The 20,829-nt window shown below is 38.2% G+C and overlaps 1 protein-coding gene across 1 annotated transcript; it reads right to left on the reverse strand.

The window, feature by feature from the left end:
• Nucleotides 1–11,981: 11,981 nt before the first annotated feature.
• drm (odd-skipped family member drumstick) lies at nt 11,982–20,202 on the reverse strand. Its single transcript, XM_071595444.1, has 4 exons — nt 20,171–20,202; nt 19,925–20,107; nt 14,283–14,349; nt 11,982–13,240 (listed from the first exon to the last, which is right to left on the reverse strand). The coding sequence occupies exons 1-3, from the start codon at nt 20,200–20,202 to the stop codon at nt 14,334–14,336; spliced, it is 231 nt and encodes a 76-aa protein (XP_071451545.1). The 3' UTR covers nt 11,982–13,240; nt 14,283–14,333.
• Nucleotides 20,203–20,829: the final 627 nt, after the last annotated feature.

Raw genomic sequence — 20,829 nt, forward strand, 5'->3', positions numbered from 1 at the left:
GAGGCTTGCAGGGTGCGCCGTATATTTTATATTACTATGCCACATGAATAGCATCAGCATATGCCAAAATACCCTAGTGAATGTAGCTTATGTTAATGATTACTCGAATCATTTCGCAACATTTTTCAGGAAAAACCATTTAAGACAATTTTACTGTAGAGTTTATTGTAGATGTAAATCCAGTTTTGGTATCAGAGGTACCACAAAAGACGCGATTGGCGCGGCATCCTAGGGGCTTTCTCGTTCAGGCTCTTTTGCGGAGATCTCCAGGGAGCATCCCCATCTCGACCGCTTCGGCATTTCACCCCTCTCCCATCCCCCCCACAGTGCCATCGCGGGCGTCGGAATCTAACGCAGGCGGGAAAGAGCAAGACGATCAACCAACAAGACCCCTCCCTCTCTCCTCCATACCAGCCAGTAAACCCCCCCCTTTCTTTCCCTCCCCCAATGCACTGGCGACCTTTATTTCCACACACACCACCCCCCGACCACCTTCTTTCCCCCGCGAACCGACCAGCCCGCCCCGCGCCGCGCCGCTTCTAATGCTCCCCCGTCCGTCGGCGCACATTTGCGCGCGGGAGAGAGGAAGAACTTCGGTCTTCGGCCGCGACGCCTTTTCTCTCTCAACCCCCCTTTTCCCCCTCAAGTGGCCTTGACAACATTTGGGCAATATTCGTGACCGGCCGGCCGCGGGGAGATGTGGGGAGAGAGATGGAGAGGAAAAGAGAGAGAGGAGCATGGCATTGAAATTGCGCACGAAGGGAGAGCTTTTAGAAGATGGGGGAGGGGGTGTTCTCAAGTTGCGCGCGCGGCGCCCACGTTGCCATGTCGCCCGGTCCCAACTTGACGCCGATTGCGCCGAGGGTGAACTTAATTTTTCGCCCTCCGCGCGCGGAATGGGGTAATGTTTTTAATGCCCACTTCGTTCTCTCGTGGCCGTGTGCCGGGGCGGTGTTCGCCGAGGAGTCCTCGGGCGTCGCCGGCGAAAGGCTTCGGGGACGACGGCACGCCCTCCTTCGACGCCGCGGCATCGCGAATGCATTTTACTGGGCTCGGTCGTCTCTCCCCTCCATTCCACGAAACCATCCGAAAGTACATAGGTGATGCTTGGAATGCTAATAAAGGTTAGTTGGACAGGCAATATGCCCGCCTACTAACCAAAAGGTCGTGGGTTCGATCCCAATTTTCGGTATCGGTGTCGCGTTTCCCTAGGGGATACGGTCTTTGGGACATCTGATGACGAGTTAGGAGTGGCCCAGCAGGGAGCTTACCGAAAGTGACCAGGAGGGGACGGACCACCGGGGACGTCGAAAGGAAAATGTTTTCCTGCAAATTTTCTTAAAAATCGCATTCCACAATTTAGTATTTTGAATTGAATTTGACTCATGTTAAATAATATGGCGATTTTGCTTATTTAACGATATACTTTGTCAGTTTGCGAAGTAATTTTTGTACTCAATGTTTTAGGTAGGCATGAGTTGTTGTAATATGTAACATTGGGTTAAAGGATATTTTGTATAATATTAATTAGAGCTTAGGAGGACAGTAGCGTGTAGTTCCTGCGTCCATCAGCAAGTTAGCCAAAACAGGCAGACCGATACGAATGATTAGATAGGCAGTCGAAGGATCGGGTTGTTACAGACTTCTGGAACTGTATGCTCTCAGCTAATCTTTCTCATGTACGTGTATATGAGGGTACTCAAGCAGTCATAGCTGACACGGAGACCAGTTTCCAGAATTATTCGGCTATTATTACCTTTGTATCGACAGTAGTAATCCTGGGATATTACGAACACAGGTTCAACTTCAATTGACACCAAGATCATCTACATACATTCACACCTTATAGGAATCACTAGTTTTTATCCATCTTTTGGAATGCATGCAGTCTGTATGTATGAATATGACCTATGTCTATTCATGCATATGTATGCGTGTAGTGAAGTGTGGATACATGCATATGTATTTTCGCACTTCACACACTGTGCCCTATAAAACTATCTTAAAATAAATGATATCTTATTTTTCGAGGGAACCCACTATTTTATGAAATTTCACTGTTTCTGGATTATTTACTTTATTGTTTTTATATTCTGAGAGAAATTTATCCGATGACTTGATGTTTTGTACCAATTTGAAATTTTGGACTGATTAATTATTTACACCACACTGGGATGATTTCACTTCCCAACATCTCATACACCCTCTCTTAAAATTACTAACGTTTAGATTGTCATGGGAGATGTATGGGTGAGGTGGTAAGCCTCCTCTGCCTTACTCAGGACTCAAAAGGTTATGAGGGTTAAACATGTCGCTTTAGGCGTGGCCTTTCGGGCCACTATTGTTCAGTCCCCGCAGCTCATCATTTGGGCTACATGCAAGCTGACGATGAGTTAACGTCAAAAGATTACTTCTCTGAAGAATGTGATTATTGGAGTGTTTGAGTGGCTTTAAATGAGAAGCTAATAGAGATTTTCTTCTAATCAAACGTCAAAAAAAATCGTACGAGTAATTTCAATCCGTCACAACATTCTTACCAAAGCGCGGGATGAAAAGGATACATGAAGTTGCGCCCCACATGAGGCACTCATAGTCTACCGAGTTACAATAAATTAACTCTCAGAGGAGTGAAAGAAGTGAAATTAATGAATCATGGAAAAGTACATTTTGAAAGGCGATAAATACCTGAATTGTTAAAGGAATCATGAACATTTCACTTCATGGCAGTTTTTTTCGCCAAATAAATATTTATATCAATACACGGAATAATTTCATTTAAAAACAAAAAGGGAAAATACATGAAGGTAATCAAATCCAGAGTAGAGAAAATGGTAATTTTTAATATTCACCAACGGTGTAGGTAGGAGGATTCAGCCTTATACGCTGTGAATTTAATTAATATGAAAATAATTTACTCATTCCAGTATCTACTTTTTATCTTTCTCTATATCTTCAAGTTTAATGTTTGATGTAATATTATCATTACACACGAGAGTTGTTATTAATGTGGAGGCAACATGAATAAAAAAATGGCTTTTTAAAACTAAAACCATTTCACACATCGAGACGCCGCCACCTTTCTTAAACATTAGGCTCTGGAATGGTGTTCCGACCAGTCCAATCCTGCAATGAAAATTACGGAACGCTATTTCAAAATGTCTCAAAATAATAACAAAATTCCCTTGCCTGTAAATAATTATACACCAGAGCAAATTCAATCTGAAAAGAGAGATAAATGGAGAAATTAATTAAATTAAGATGCGAAATCATTATTTTCATTTATCGACTTGCAGTCCAACTGAGTTTTAGTGTATTTCATGACGTTGAGATGATAATAAAGTGAAAATTTAAGTAATACCTTAGTACATAGGTATACGTTATGGAGGAAAATAACTGCAGGGGTGTTTATTTTGAGAATGAATCTTTCATTGTGATTTTTTAAGCAAAAGTTCGGTTTCAAACTTAGAACTACCCCCAGCCAAATACATGCCCGTTCGATGGCTTATGGGCTATTGTTTAGATTAACATGATAAATTATATATTACCTTGCTTTTATTACCTACGAGGGTGGTCTGAAAAGTTTTCGACCTGACAAAGATACAAGACAATTTTTCTGAAATGTTTGAAGTCGGAAAATTTTTAGGCCACCCCTGTTTAAGAAGCTGCACAATTTCTTTAGTCAACATATATTAATCTTAGTCATCTTTATGAGGGAATATTTGTGGATTTAAATACGTATTTAGGATTTGTATGGTATTTCTAATATTTTTATTTTGCTCTAACCTTGCAGTAATGTAATATTTTCCATAAAGCTGCGGACTATTCTGCCATCCTAGCACTCATTTATGTCGTTACATGGGCAGGATAAGAGAGCGCAGTATAGATGACCTCGCCCCAAATAATTCCGAGACTGTACTGTGTGATTCTTTAATAATGTTAAGAGGACAGATTTTAATTTTTCAATTTGCTGTAATATTCGGTAAGGTAATGGTTTCAGCTTTCATCATGTCCGTGAGCGAAGATCCGAAATTAAACTTTCCCGAATGCATTCACATATGCATTAATGGTAAGTTATTTTTTTAACTGTAATAGATCATTTCATTTTTTTCAGAGTTTATTAAACAATCATTAAATATATAGACACCCCATTAGTTTTTGACGACATAATTAATAGATATTGGACGCTTTCAACTTTTGTTTTAGTTCACTGCTAATTTCATTAAACATTTATCGCATTTCCTTTTTACTAACCTCTTCTGTAATGCCCGAAAATGTCTACTTTCTTCGATTATGTCTAATTTTTCCTAGAGGAGAGTCTTTTAGAGCTAAGTATGTGCAAAAGACGTACCCTTCTCTCGTGAACACTATGTCTGTTATTTAACTTCCCTAATTACGCCGCTTTTACCCATCATCACCATATTTACTACCGCAAGCCTCTACTTGCCTATTTCAAGTATCATTTTCCTCTAAAACTACAACCAACTAATCATTTGCTATCGTCTCCATTCAACTCACGTTCTTCATCCATCCCTAGATTCATAACTGTCCAAAGATCTTACAATCCACCCCCTTATCTTCTCTGTTTCCGAGCTCTGCACAGAGCTGTACGCTTCGCATGCATTTTATCTCCTGTCCACACATCATATCCTCAACCAACACATTCTCCGATAGATTTATTCTCCTACCTCAATAGCACTATAAAAGAACCCGTTAGGAACATCCGCGGAGCAGCTTTGAAATTAAGTCAAGGAAGCTGGAGGTTATCAAACGAACAGTGGGAGAATAATTGAATGAAAAAGTTAAGAAGAGAGATGTTATTTTGTGTTGGTTAGACCTCACCTTGAGAACACGTCGAGTGTTTGTGACGTTTTGCAAAAGGCCTTAATTTTGAAATTAAACAGGAAGCAAAAGCTGCTCGCTTTGTGAATAATCGTTATAAACGAACAGAAAGCTTCGTATTCGATCAACAGACCTGACAATACTGAGTGAAACTTCGAAAAATTGCCCAAAATTAACTTTTCATCGATTTTTTCAGAATAACTATTTCATCCACTGCCCTCTCTCAACAAAGCCATGTCATCACCAGGTGTTCAAATTAGATAATGCGAGAAATGTTCACATTGCATTGTGGTACCAATATAAAAATATCATCATCCGGTGTTATGATATGCTTGTATGAGAAAGGGTCACATTTTAACCACAAGATCTTGTTTGGGAGACATTGGAAACAAAAATTTCTCGTGCAACTTACATATTTGAAATTTGCAATCATTCGAGCTTAACGCTGAGACGATAGGAATAATTCTTGCATTAAATGATATATATGTTGCTAAACGATATCACAGTGCGAGGTAGTAGGAAATTGACTCCAGAACCAATAGCTATAAGAAATAATTCATCCCTTAAACGAAATGAGACCGTAACAGAAGGAAACAATTCACGACGCATAACACGATAATCACTTCTATATCTGGTTACCTTACTTCCCCTGCCACACGCCCTCGGGTAGGTTTCCAGGAAATTTGTGTACGATAAATATCTTCACTGCAATTTATAGCGTAAAGGTTAGTGGAGCTATTTATGCATACATAATTTAATAACTAAGCAATGAACGCACACCAATATAACCATTAGGCCACAGGTTATTCTGATAGAGGATAACCGCAACTGTTTTCATTTGCAATAGTCGGAAGGTATTTGGGACTCAGGGGGGAAAACATTAGCATAGGAATTGGATTTTCACATTATTTCTCAAACATTGCTACGAGAAAAGAGTAAGCGTGACTGGTAAGAATGTTATAGGAATTAGGTTGGGAGTTGATTCTCAAAGAGAGAAGAGGCAAGACACACTTTTGGAATGTTACAGAACACCCGAGTTTTCTTGTGACACAGAGGGCACTAATATTGGACCAAATTATTCCGGCAGATTCGGCCACTTAGGTAAAAAGGAGACATATACATCATCACCGACTGATTTAATTATTAATTCTTCTCTCCCACAATACTCACTCGTAACAGTATTGCACTCATGCATATGGATATTTTTAACTAAAAAGAATAACTCAATGATTTAGTGCAAAACACGCAATATTGCATGATATGTATAGGCATGTCTGCATATATTTTCCCGTTTGTGTACATGAGCAGAGCATCTTCACTTATTTTTGTATTTTTGACTGGTGCCCCACACCACATGCCCTCTCGGTTACCCGCGGAGGATTTGGGTAGATGTTGATTCACTTCGGCGGTCGCCGCCTTCGGGTCTTCTGACTCCGCCTTTGTTTTAGGTGTCCTTCCGAGAGCAGCCGAGATCGCTGAGGTGGACGCCGACGAGCCATCCGTCAGAGGGGAAGGAGGCTTTGTGTCGGCGTCAACCGAGGTAAACAATGTGGTTGACCACTTTTCTGGGGTTATTGGCACGACCGCAGCAATGGAGAGCAAAGTGGATGCAGTTATCCTGCTTCTCATCACATTCTAAAACCTTAGACACATTATCCCTCTCTTGAGCACGACAAACAAACCTGAAATCTAGAGAAGTCGGTAGTTGAGAATAATCAGATAGATTTTTCTTCCTTTTTTATACGAGAAATACGTAGCCGTAGCTGTCGGACTGAGAATTTTCACACTTATGACATTCTGCTTCGTCTCGTACGTTTAACGATAAGGTGGGATGATCGAGAATTATAAATGAATCCTAGTCTCGTTCAAATGAAACCCAGCCTCTTTAAGGCTAACCCGTATATTTTTCCGATGCTTTTACCTCATGAAGGGGATTTATGTAAGGATATACTACATATATTAAATAACCCTTTTGGGAGTTTCTACGTTAATGTATTGATGATTGTACTCGTATTATTATAAAATACGGCAGCAAGGCTGACCAAGAGTTTTCGGCTACTTGCCAGAAGACCCGGGTTGAAATCTGGGCCCTATACTGTCACCTTTACGCGCATGGTGTAAATTTTTGGGTACTTAAACTTCCTGGAAAATAAGAGGCGACACAAACAAAGGAGCTGACCTCATACCATTAAATGTGAATTTTATTCATGGTACAGCCGGCTATTTACCCCGAAGTCTTTCTCAAATATCAAATCAGCCCACGTCTTTCTGATTTCTTTCATTTAACTAATAACGTCTAAAACTGGTGATTTACATACGTAAGTATTTATGCTAAATGCCATGCAAAACGTTTTTCAATTTTATTGAGAGAAATATTATCATCCAGGTCCATGTAATTAATTGTCTGTGGTTAATATACTTTCAAATATCATTATTAATTCCCTTGGTGGACCATTTTTTCTCTCATCTGCTTTAAGTTCGGATGAAATAATACACGCCTTCACACTCTTTTGCATCAGCTTGTGGAATATTTCACAATCCTCTCACTAGGCTGAAGTCGGTGATGTTTTCACACAACTCTTGAAAATAACCGGAACAAGTTGAATTGAATAGTAAATAATCTCGTATTAGACATCAGAGCAAATTTCATGTATGTCATCTAAAAATTCATACCTTAATTTAAATTTATTTATCAAGTGACCATCAATTTCATCCATGGGTAGTAAATGACATTATTTTACCGATGGTTCCTCACATAGAGAAATTTCGAGGGGAGAAATGAATATTTAAGTTAAATTTAAACTTCTTGTGTCTCAAAACAGCTTACAAATGAATGAATACAGAGTTGTCTCGAAAGTATATTACCTACTCGTTCTAATAATATTGGAGCGTATTGGTTCAGTGCTTAGGGTTATAGGCTAGTGACCGGAAGTTCTGGGTTTGATTCGGGATGACACCTCTGGGAAACCTCAAGTTCATATTAGTTGCGTGATTTTTTAGTACCAGCTCTGCCTTGGGTGGCATAAGGAGCGTAGAAATAGGAACTGGTCCTCAGAATACCAGGATATGTGACAATTTCACACGGCTTCGTATTCGATTAGCCTTAACCACACTTATTAAATCAACCTATGAATTAAATCTATGGTTTTAACAATAGATGATAACGTAGTTATTCAACCATGAACAACGCATATTGAGATAGTTAATTAATAAACAGTAACAAACAAGACCAATTCATTTACGTTCGTATCATTTATTTACATATTTCGAGGGAAATATCTAGATGTTATGACAAACCCTTATAAAGTATACATTCCAAATCTTACCCGATCTCGATTTCCAAAACAGGAGACCATAATGAAAACCTTAAGCTTGTGAGCGAATATTGGTACCTTTGATAGGTAAGGAACAAAACCTTTCATGTTGATATAATGTGAGTGGCATTAACTTTTACAAACATGATTATCTACAACCGATAAAAATTACAAAGGCCGTACTGCTAAAGCTGCACGAACGAATGTTGTGATTACGGTAAGCTGTTATTGAATGCTTCTGTTACCAATAGGCCGAACGTACTTCATGCAAAGTATAAATTGGCTAGCGGGTGGATAGCATACCACATAGAGCAATTCGGTTGTCATATTAATTATAAATGTGCGTATTAAACGTATTTTTAAGTTGACCAAAGCCAATGGAATCGTTGGGGGAGTGCGCTCACCCAATTAAGTGATCTGCAAAACGTCCTGAGTGGTTACTTCCGTCTTGACAAAATCCATTCGAATATCTTAAAAAATTTAGCAACAAAAATCTAACAAAGGTGGCTCAAGTTCTAGTTGTTTAGTGAAAAGATTTTGTTAAACCAAAATCTAATCGAAACTAAATGCTCGCACCTTTAGGGCATTTAGACGAATAGAATACATAACAAACGGCTTTCAGGTAAAGAATTCCATGCTTGATCTGAAAGCTATTTAGCATAGGGAAATTGACACCGTTGTTCCCAGCAAGTTTATTAATAGAACCGATTTACATTGGCTAATGATAACTCTGGAAAAACACACCACGATTTTTTCTCTGACAGTTCGCCTTGCACATTATGATATTGGCCAAATGTTTCCTATCTATATTTACGTAGCGTTTTCATTCTGCATTGTACATTCGTAAATACGATAGTACTTTGAATTGAAATTAATTATATTCACTTGGGGAAAATATTTCATTTTCCAATTTTACTTAGTATCACAAAAGTTGTTGCACATCAACAATGAAATACGGAATTTTTAAAAGTATTTACCTCAATTTTATGAGCGATTTCCTTTAGGTACATAAAAATTGAGACATTATCGAGAGCATTGTTTTCCATAATTATGCATATCACCCATCTATTGTTAGAATTAAGAAATTTAAATGAAAAACACGTACACGAGCTCTAAGTGACATGAAGAAAGATGATAGTAAAAATCACGCAATAAACGAAAATATGCCATATGAAACTTGATATTTTTTTTATTTTTCTTTGCTTTCTGCCAAAGCTAAATTCATCATGGAAATAAAATTGTTCAATAAATGCTAATAATAAAAGAGTAATAGTTTTTGTCATGTTATAATTGTGTTTGTTCGGGTATCTTCAAAACACCGTATTTACATACGAATAACTCGAGGATTGGGAGAATGGATGGATAAAATTAGAAGACAGAATCATCGAAGTTTATCGCAGATAACTATGCCAATATGATATGCTCAATTCAACTTCAGAGAGTGATTCCAATACTCATACTGTGTGTAGCACTAGCAGAGTCAAAATAAGAAGAGGCATAGGAATCTTAGTCCAAGGGATGGAAGTCAAATTTTAAAATATAGTCCCAAATCAATTTCCGGTGTTAAGATTTTAAAAAAACCTCCCCAGTGTATATAGTATTCAGTCTAGTCTAATTGAATGTTTACCACTATGACTTCTTCGACCTTGCTCTATATGTTTCTCTGAGATAGTCGATAAAATGAATGCTGTATCACGTCCCAGACGAAATGAAGTAGACTGCCACTGCAATAAGACTAAATGTATTCTTTTTGACAAATTTGACAAAAGTATCAAGTTATGAATACTTTAACTACTGAAGTAATTAGCATTAAGGATAGAGATATTGAATAAATGTACGACTTGAGATTTGATTGGTCCTACCTCAGAAAAATAACACATTTCACTTCACTGCTGACAGATACATTTCTAAGAACACCTGTATATCACTTTAGTTTTGGCTCACAGTTTTTAGCATGTTCTTGACTTAAACAATTTGTTTCCATGATAGTATTACTGTAACCGAGCAATCAGTTCTCGAACATATTTCCCAAGGTATTGGTCATCGTTTATTAAACAACTTCGTGTGTGTTATGAAATGTTTCATCGTCTGTACAGCATAATCTACCTACTTCCTACGCATTAGATCTTTAGATATTTAGATTTCCATTATAACTATTAATAATAGGTATATTATAATTAAAACTTTCATTGTAAACTTACTCTCCTTTCCTTAAACATTAAAAAAATAGATTGCGTTACTTAACAGTCTTCGGAAATCTACGGTATTGTGGATAACAGTTGATTTGGAGGAACTGAATCTTAAAGGCATTCATTTTCAGGTCAAATAATATAAGCATATTTATGGACTCTGTTATCTTCAATATTACATAATCCAGATGGAAGGGGAAAGTATCTTGTCAAGTAAATTATGGCCACCTAAACTTTCAAGTGAACTATAGAAACTCGATTGTATGCTTATGGTAAGTAACATTCAAGCCTTTTTGTGGAATTCAAAGTTGAGGAATGACAAACCTTTCCGCTTTTCCCAGTGAGATATACCTTTTCCGCATCATTATCTAATCACAATTACGCATTCTTGATCCCCATTTGTTCTTGCTCGAGAGAAGCGTAATATAACATTTGAGCTAGAAATTCACAGATACATAAATTTTAAACTTATGAACCCTCCGTCGGCATCTGACTTTCAATGACGGGCCCAGATTCCCGCCCACTTACCGTTCAACTGAAACTGCTTCTCCAAAGCGAAAGAAATCCTGAAATCAAACAGGAAGCCGGTTGGTGATGGGAAGGAGTAGGGAAAGTCTTAAATCTAAATAATCATCTCAAATGACTTCCTTCCCCCTTCTGTTTTAAATCTAATCATTTATTTCCACACAATAAAAAATAAAACAGTCAACAATGCACACAGCATATTCACGACGTTACCCTCGACTTGGAAGCGGGATACCCTTCTCATAAGCATTATTTATTCATTTATTTATCCAAAAAATAAATAGTTTCAACACAATTGCTTCCTTGAAAGATAACACAAACGCATTTCATTTCAAGTATTGGTTTTTTTATAATGTTCATATAATATTTTACACTCACTCTCCTTTTTAAAATTTAGCAAATTTATAAAATTGATATAGATCTCTATAAATTTTTATTTCATTTTCACATCTTTTTTTCTCTCATTTAAATACACATAATAAAATATATCTGTTTTTGCGATGCGCCCATCAGGAAAATAGGGGGTAGGGGATGGGAATATTTGTGGGCATCAACGTACCCTATAGACAAGCACACAACATCATGCATACAGAAGAGGAATATTTTTTATCACCATGACTGGGGATCGCGGTGATTTCTTCTGTTTGGAACAAACGTATAGATTATATTTCTGTGAAGCAGGAGTCTTCTTTAAGGTACATACCATTCCATTTCAAACAATCATTTAAAATCGTCAATCAATACCTGACCGCAAACAATCGCAAAACTACCATTAAATGCGCTAATTTCTCCAATGGTTCCAATTATTTAGAGTATTACATATATTTCACATTTGAAATGCACATACGTATGTCCAGGAAGATCATTTTGGCTCGCTATGATCTCAAAAAGCTCGATTTCACTTGTTGCCATTGTTTGCGGGCTAGTCAACCAACATCTGGACGGTTCATTTTTAAAATCGAACACACACACATATATATATATATATATATATATATATATATATATATATATATATAGCTCTATTGGATAGCACCTTCAGAATCTTAAAGTAATAAAAAAAGTTTAATAATAAAATGGCTGAATGCGCACATATTCCAAACGGAAAATTAAATTTTTTAAAGGGAACATATGACAGTATATTACACCAACATTAAGACTAATAAAATGAATTTAAGAAACAAGTGACGAAAAAAGAAAAATGGTTTCAGGAACGTCTCTACGGCCTTAACTAATCTGTGTCACCCCTGACTACAAAGCGTTTCACAATTGTAAATATAAGTATAAATAAAATAGTAAAAAAAATTAATATAATAAATCACACTAAACTCTCTACGGAGTTTGCTTATCTGAATTAGTTTATTTTTATCTAGGGGAATTTTAAAAAAATATATCGATTAAATATTTCTTTATATTTGGGATCTCCCGGCCGATTCCAAGCATGAATTGATATAACAAAATTAAAACTCCCCTTATACTAAGATATTCATCGATACTTTATACACAAGACAAGAAAACCGTAGGCTGTGGAGAAAAGACAATTAACATACAATTGATCTCATACCGAACAAGATCCGACGACTTAGAATATCTCTTTTAGTTCACCTAATGAATTGATATGATTATAAAGATTTTAAAATAGTTTTTCTGGCCTAAAATATTGACCGCAAATGATAGTTATTTTTCTTTCCATGATTTCTAGTATGAATATAATGTTCGCTATTATTCTGAATTGATCGTAGTACTTAACTGAAACTGGGGTTCGGCACAAAAAATCGCGGAGAGACGATTTGGGAAAACTCACAAAAAAAAAGCTCACTAAAATCATCTTACATAATTTGGCAACGATTTCAGAAGATATTTTAGACAACTAACATGCTATTGGTGAAATTCGAGTTGAAACTAAATCAATTCTTATGGCAATCTTGTTTTAAACAACCAAAGTCATCCTTTCACATGTAGGTATGTTTTATTTAAATCTTCATAGAATTCTTCCATCTAACTGGTCCTGATCCGCTGGTTCCACCTAAAGTGCCGAAACACTCTGGCCTGAAAATATTTTTCTCTTGAAGGTCGAAAAATAGTTGAAACACTAAACAATTTCTCTTGCTTTCCTGGGTTGCATTCCTGCGTGCTTCGTTCCCGGAAGATCGAACCCCAATTTCCAGCTCCGAATCGCTTTTCTTCACCGCCGACACCTTTTCTAGTCTCCATTTCTCAAATAGGGCAAAATGTACACTTTTAAACTTTTAATATATTTTTGAACATTCTCTTTCCTTCTCTCTTGTTCATTCTCCCATCCCTCGCGGCCACCTTCATATCCTGGCCATGAAGCCGTTCGATGCTTTCCACGGTGTGCTGTGATGGAACGACCTGCAGCCGTCGGGAGGAGGAAGAGAGAAAAAAAGTAACATTTTAGCAGATTGCACCTTTGAACCGATCTTAGAAATATTATGAATTACAGTAAAAACAACCATGCATTGAATTTGTCACGCAATAACTTGGTACTATTAAGTATTTTTGCGCGAAACAGCCCTCACCACTCGCGAGCACGCAGTTTGGAGCGCTGAAATTAAAATATTTAAAATCTTTAAATAATAATCAGGTAGGTAGTACCATGAACTATTCAAGGATATATTAAAAAATTTTCCTTAATTTTTTCTCTGCCACCATTTAAAAATAATATGCCAATTTTGTTGAATTTTACGAATATTATGCTCTATTAAGAGCGTTATTGATATTTTACAACCCAATGCGTTGTAACTGGAGTGCAAATGAATGCATGAAAAATTGAATCAATAAAATTACACTAATCGGTAATTAACTATTGGTGTATTTTTTTTTAATTTTTAACACTTCATGGTGAAGTTTAATCAAAGCAATGATTTAGCATCAAAGGAGCTCGGAATCGAAAGAAGGGCTCTTTCGTTAACTCACTAAAATATTAAGAGCTTAAAAATAATAAAAAATTAAAACTAAAACAACAGTGAAGAACTATGATAAGCGTGTTAGTCAAAATTTAAAACAAAGCATTAAGTTAATGAAAAGGTACATAGATATATATTCATTTAAATTGCCACATCCTAAACATGCAAGCATTGAAATGATAATGTATGGAAATATTTTTCCTTTTAAAAAAAGGCAGCAAAACAAGCATTTGACATATAGAAGCAACTGAGATGAGACTGAAATAGGCGCTTTTAATTTCAAAGCGTTGACGTTCAAAAAAAAATGAATACAACATATTGTTGCTGTATCTTATGCGTTTCATTCGTGTAGCTTGATAGTACAAAAGCGATATCTTTTTCCAGTCCATCGAAAGAGAAAGCAATGAGAGTGGACGGAAAAAAAGCAAAACAAAAAGAATCACATAAAATAAAAAGGATGAGAAAAAACTAATGAATCATTTCCTTACAGTAATTAGGCTTTTTGACTGTTGAGGGTGTGGCGATCGTACGAAAATACTTCACCGTGACCCACATCTGAACATGGAAAAAAAGAGAAAAGAGAGAAGGAGACAAATGCCACAGGTTATTTTTCTCAAAAAGGCTCAAACAAATCAAGGCCCGTGGTCGTCTGCACCGCTATGAAACCCTCATCTCAGTGCACAAATAAAAAAAACAACGTATGACTGAACCTGATCCCTTGATACGTTCAACAAAACATTTTGAACAAGACGCACGTGTTAATTCTTCGAATTCCGAACACATTTGGGAATTCTGATGCGAAATATATTGACATTCCCTATTCCAAATGACTAAAAATAAATAAAACATTGACTGATCAACGCTGTGCACGCATCCTGGTACATCCAATCGCCCACCATTTTGGGAAATGAAACTAAATTTGGAGGCGTGATGACTTAACGAGGCATGAGATTTTATTTGTGTTCTATCAACAAAAAATCATACATGCATCATACGTGCCTTCCTTCCGTTCATATTTGCGCTTTATAAATGTGTCGTTAATCAGTTGGGATCTATGAAAGTATTTTTCCTTCAAAAATTTTCCTTCATTTTGCTCATCACCGAAAAATGGTCATCGTCTTGTTCACGGATTATTGAATCGTATGCAAGAGATATCGGGCCGACAATGCTTAAGCCTTAACAATTGACAGAAATACAAAAAAAATAAACTCAATCACTGTACTGAATTATCATTTCCTTAAGATAAAGCCTCCGTGTCTGTTACTTTGTGAACTCAAGAAATTGTTATTAGGTAAATTTTATAGACACAGAAATTCCGACTCATTTTTGTTTAGAGTAATTTCTATATATTTTAAGATAAAAAGTTGCTCATTTAATGGATCGACTGATCAGTATACCTTAAATTCTTTATAAACTAACTTTTTACATTGTAAAGGATAATCATTTGACTATCAAAAATGAGTACAAAAATAGGGTAATGATGACTGCTGTTGCTTTCATCTTCAAACTTCTGCCTTTAGCATAAGCTAGAAGAGTAAATGATTATAACTAAACTTGTCTTCAAGTAAGAATAATGGATTGATTGTTTTATGGAAAAAATGATGTAATGAACTACTCTAATGGACAATTAAGTAAATGGCAGATGATATCTCACGAAGTATGTTCTACAAATGAATAATTTTTTTTTTAGTTTCACACTGATAACGTTAAAAACCGCTCTTATGCGTGTACTGGTAAAAGTTTAGCCAAATTCTTTTGGAATTCATGCTTCTCTTTTATTTATCATTTAACTTCTACTTATGATTAGCTCTCGAAAATATTTTCCTCAGAAAAACTAAAGTGTTTTACTTTTATACTGAATTGTCTACCTAAAATTACTAACTATGAAACGGCAGCATTTTGAATCATTCTCTTATCTTTTAGGAAGGGCAGATTGAATAGTCCTTAAGGAACACTTGCAAAATATTGAGGTAAACCATAGGCTAATGAAATTTTTCGTGCCAAAACAATCCTGTTCAGATAGCATGGATTAGATCCTCGTCGCGGAACAGGTAAGACATTCATCGTGGTATATTAACCGTAACAGAGGAAGGCGCAGGGATCATTTTCACATACTGAATGACAATATGGCGTAATTCGACACCTTCTCAACGAGCCACTCGGGGGAACACGGCCAAAGTCGCGGAGAAGAGGAAGACGGGACGAGATGGGGTTCGAGGCGGGAGGGAAAGAATTTGCAAAGCGAGCAAGGGCAGAGATACTGGCGAACCTCGGCTGGGAGCCTCGAAGCCCGCAGATGAATTCAAATGCCCGACACCTGCCCCTCTGCAATTCATGAAAGCAGGGAACGACACACCCCGAAGCGATCGATTACTCACAGCTCCACTACTCGGTTTTGATATACGTACGCGTTAGGTGGAGATAGGTACGTGTGAGCTTGCATTCGAAGAACGTGCCGACACATTCTGGGACTGGGTAGCGGCCCACACGCCTCACCGTGCCCGCTTTCGGCGTTCCGCCCCGCACCTGCCTCGTCCTGCCCGCCCGGGGAGGTGGCTGGCCGGGCGAGGCGGCCGGCGAGAACCACCACGCTTCCCCCCCCCCCACTCCACCCGGAACGAAAGCCTCGAGGAGGACGCGCGGAAGACCTTTGATCATCCAGGAGATTCGCCCACCGAATGAATTTCAATCGTTAATTTTTTTCAATACGGGAGCGATTTATGAAGTCCTAATCGCCCAATCGCGTCATCGAGACGCTCTTTACCGCCGGTGTTCATTGCTTCGCGGCTCGGCCGTTTGTTTTATGCCGTGTCTCGCGTAATTAACCACACGTTCGTGTACTTGGGTTTCGATTCCTCGCTCGAATTCACGATTGCATCCATGGCTGGGTCATCTCAAGCATGTAATTACTGCAACCATTTAGATTTAGGGATATCTTGAAGGACGGGAAGAGAAAATTTCCATAAAGGCGAGGGCAGGTGAATTAATTTACGCGAAGAATGGCAATTACTGGTTAGCATTGCGAAATTGCCTTTATTGCAGTAGAAAGTTACATCAAATCCTGAAGTTTCAAAAAATCTTTAATGCATCTACGAACTGACTCTTTTTAGTGTATATGTTCTCACATTTTTTATATAGTATATTTAGTATACCTATTAATATTTTCTCACATTTTTTGTCGAATATAGGATAAAGTAAATCCATCGACTATCAAATTTGAGTGATCTCAAAAATTTGTATTTTCTGACACTATTTTTAAAGTGAGCAAAATGTAGGTGCGGTAAATTCCCATTACTACTGTATTACATGCAAGGAATCACCTGAACGCCATTTTTCATTAATATTTCAGAGACGATAATGAGCCGTATCACACCTCGAAATAAACTGTCTCGAAATTTTCTGTTAACTACAGACATAAAGCCCACCTCAAGATCCTTTTGATTTTTATCAGCAAAAGCTCAGTAAAACCGGGAAATGTACGGGAAAAATAGTCGCTGCCGAGTACCTCCGAGTTCTTCTCAAGTCAACCGCTTTGACAGTAAAGTGGTATAATTTTTAAGCCCATCTCTGTATTACCTAACAGGCACTGAATTTTGGTTTTGCGATGGATTCAGTTTTTAAGACCTTTCCTTATACTTATACTCGGAACAAATTGCTCAAATATCCATAACCATGACGATAAAATCAATACATGAGCACGTCAAATCAACCGAAGTGTATGATTGAAAAAAGCGAATTTTTCAACGTACAATAACTTTCAACTCCTGTGCTCATGGTCGCAGTCAATTGCCATTTTCACAACCCCCAGACCCTCTCACCTTTGCAAATCCCTCCACAAGTGCTATTCAATTCGCTCGTAAAAATTTTCGACAATACCAAGACGCCTCGTTTACATTTCAACTTCATAAATACGCAATCCCACGGCTTAGGTCGACAGCCTAGAGATCGAGAATTTCCATTATGCATGACAAAGAGCCGGCGAATTTCCAAGAGATGAATAACTGGAGAGAGAAAAAATGGTAATGTGATTGTCTCCATGGATAATGTAATTCCTACAACCTGAAGAAACGTTATGTCAGTTTCAAAACTCTTTCAAATCCTTTCAAATATTCGTTGCCCTCGGATGTCTCGTAAAACAAGAATATGTTCTGAGAATTTATGCTCATAGGCATTTGGCACATAAGAAACCGTGTAAAACGAAGCGTGAAAAATGTTGAAAAAAACAAAAATCCGCCAGGTTGAAGCACACGAGAGTTGTACGGGCATACATATATTTTAAAAAAACTTCGGTTCATTAGAAATGGTTTTGTGCTTCCAAATCGATTTGCTCTCTATCCATCTCTTGGATGTGGACTGGTATCTCATCTGGAAAGAAAGACTATTTTCACGCCTACGAACTTCCGTGAAATTCTAGCCAAGGAATAAAATGCAACTATGCTAATGTGTTACATCACGCAGGATGAAGGATAATCGGTATTCTTGAGATTTCTTTCACATCATAGAAACGTTACGTTACGATTTCTAAACATAATTTGTTCGCTCTTTGATTTTTTTCGTGAAGAACTATTCATCAGAATGATGGTCAGACCACCTGTGAAAATAAATACTGATAACTATTGTAGTATATAACGGTTTTTAATATGGCCATTCCTGATACTGAATTTCGTTGACATTGACTTTTTTCGGTCAATACTACACTCCGTTTCATTGTTCCCCGATGTTGAATAATGAAAACGTCACATTCCTAGGATATTATCTGGAATCGGTACTGAAGTCAGATATTATTTGCTGAAACCATGTACGAGTCTCGTATATGGTTTATCGTATGAGTCTCCTATGACCGTAATAATGAAACGTATGCACAATTGAAGGTAGCTGGCCAAATCGAAAACAAGAACACTCTCTTATTTACCATTCTCCATACTAAATTTCAATACATTTCATCCGGGCTCCAACTTAAATTCACTCAAAACTGTAAGGTACTCCGTTTAAAGGAGAGAAATCTCAGTTACTCTGAGCATAAGTTCTGTCCGAATTCGTATGGTGGACAATTTTTAACTGATCGTCCCATCTCAAATTCAAAAACAACGAAGCAATAGATGCACATGAAGCAAATCATCAAGCACTTTAATTTACACGAATTAAGACATTACAAATAAGGCAGAAGAATCATTTACAGGGGCGAGAACAGGGACACGTTGAAGCTATTTACACCATCAGGTATATCTATTTGTAGCAAAATCACTTTTCTCGTAATTCAACTCAGGAGGCCATAAATTATGAAGTTTGGTTACTTAGAAAAGATATTGGAGCTGAAAATACGCAATTACGTTCCAAACTTCCAGGTATTCAAGTAGTAGAGATAGAAAGAACAAGTGCACAGCATATGTAGACACTTGAATCATTAGTAAATCTGGTTGCAGATAGACTAATCAAGTCTGGATAAGACTATTTACTCTAAATAAGGGCAAGATTGGAAAGGTCTGTCCGTAGCTATGGCCAGGCCAATAGTGCCAAATTCTAATAAATGGATTCTGGTTTTGGCCGATTAATTTGGTACGCGAAAAGCCACTCAAATTAGGTGGTGGGGCTCTGAAAGAAAGCTATGGAAAAATTTGGTCCGTATCCATATTCTCTGCTAATTTCAATAAGACTAATGAGCCTTATGCAAATAATATTTCCGTCCCAATGATTGAAGTAAGCCCCAACTGGAGCGTCTGGCGACTGATAGGAAGGTTCCAGTTTGACAACCTGAATGGAGTTTGGACAACTCGCACGACTTTACGGACACTTGAACTTCGTAGTAAACTTTACGATATATTGTTCAGGGTAAGGAACTGGTTTGCATTTCAGGAATTTGTTAATTTCACAGCACTAAATCTTAGTCCGAGTACAGGTCTACCCAAACTTTTCTCAGTTTGGGTACCTTCAGCTCGGGTGAGTCCACTAGAATGAAGATGATGGCCCACCTCAAGGTAGAAATTCGAAAGAACTTCGTCCACATATTTGAGCAAGAAATATCAGAAGGCTCGCACAAATGCACATATTTAAAGCTAAAATTTATATTTAAGTCTAAATGTAGTGCGTAAATTTAGGTGAAGAATGTTGAATTGGGTACGCAGATGCTCACCTGTGCTGCTTGAGGTTGTCCTGCCTCTTGAAGGTCTTTCCGCAGAGCTCGCAAGTGAACGTGACGTCGTCTTTGTGGGACCGCTCGTGGATCATGAGGTTGTAGGGCTTGGTGAACCGCCGCTGGCAGTACTTGCACACGAACTCGCACTTGGTCCTCATCTTGCGCCGTACCTCCCCGCCGCTGCCCGCTCCGCCGCTGCCGCCCTCGCTGGCACCGCTGCCGCTTCCGCCGCGTCCCGCTCGCTCCTCCGTATCGACCGGCATTATGGCGAACATCTTAGCGCTTCTTGCGTGCACGGAGAGCCCTTGCTTTAGTCACAACCTACTTCCTTTTGCCCAAAAATTGGGAACCATTCCCTTCCCAAATCCCTCCCACACACCTCTCCCCCCCTCCACACCCGGGGTCACCATTACCTCCCCACGATTCAAAATAAAACCAAATTTTCGCGATTCTCCCTCTCAAAACCGCCCCCCCCCCGCGGACCATTCTTATTTTTTTCCTTTCTATTTGTTCTCTTTCGGGGTGTAATCTTGGGGACCGAAAGGACCCTCAGATAAAAGGCAAAGTGACACCAGAAAAACGCGACCCTTCCCAATTCCTCCCACCCCATCCCAATGTTATTCCCTCCCCCCATCCCACCTGCAGAACCAGCGTTTTCATCATCCTCTTTCTCTCGGGGTATCTGTGATTTGTGTGAATCGTCTCCTCTCGCCAGGGGACCCGCCAAAACTGCTGGGGAACACCCCCATGAGTCTCGGCGTCCCTTTGATTGCGTTCGGAATGATTTCCCGTGCGGCAGCGCGCTTAACACAATACGAATCTCAAGGTCTTATCGGGTCTTCCTCCTTCAAGGCTCTACATTCACGGTAGGCACGATACAGGCACATTTAAATTGAGAGCCA

This window comes from Hetaerina americana, unplaced genomic scaffold, assembly GCF_022747635.1.
Source record: "Hetaerina americana unplaced genomic scaffold, ioHetAmer1.1.p SCAF_7, whole genome shotgun sequence".
Lineage (NCBI taxonomy): Eukaryota > Metazoa > Arthropoda > Insecta > Odonata > Calopterygidae > Hetaerina > Hetaerina americana.

Coding starts and splice junctions, on each gene's coding strand:
- drm (XM_071595444.1), bottom strand. CDS start 20,202: ATGTTCGCCATAATGCCGGTCGATACGGAGGA. Junction 20,108..20,170: donor ATGCCGGTCGATACGGAGGA/GCGAGCGGGACG, acceptor CGGAGCGGGCAG/CGGCGGGGAGGTACGGCGCA.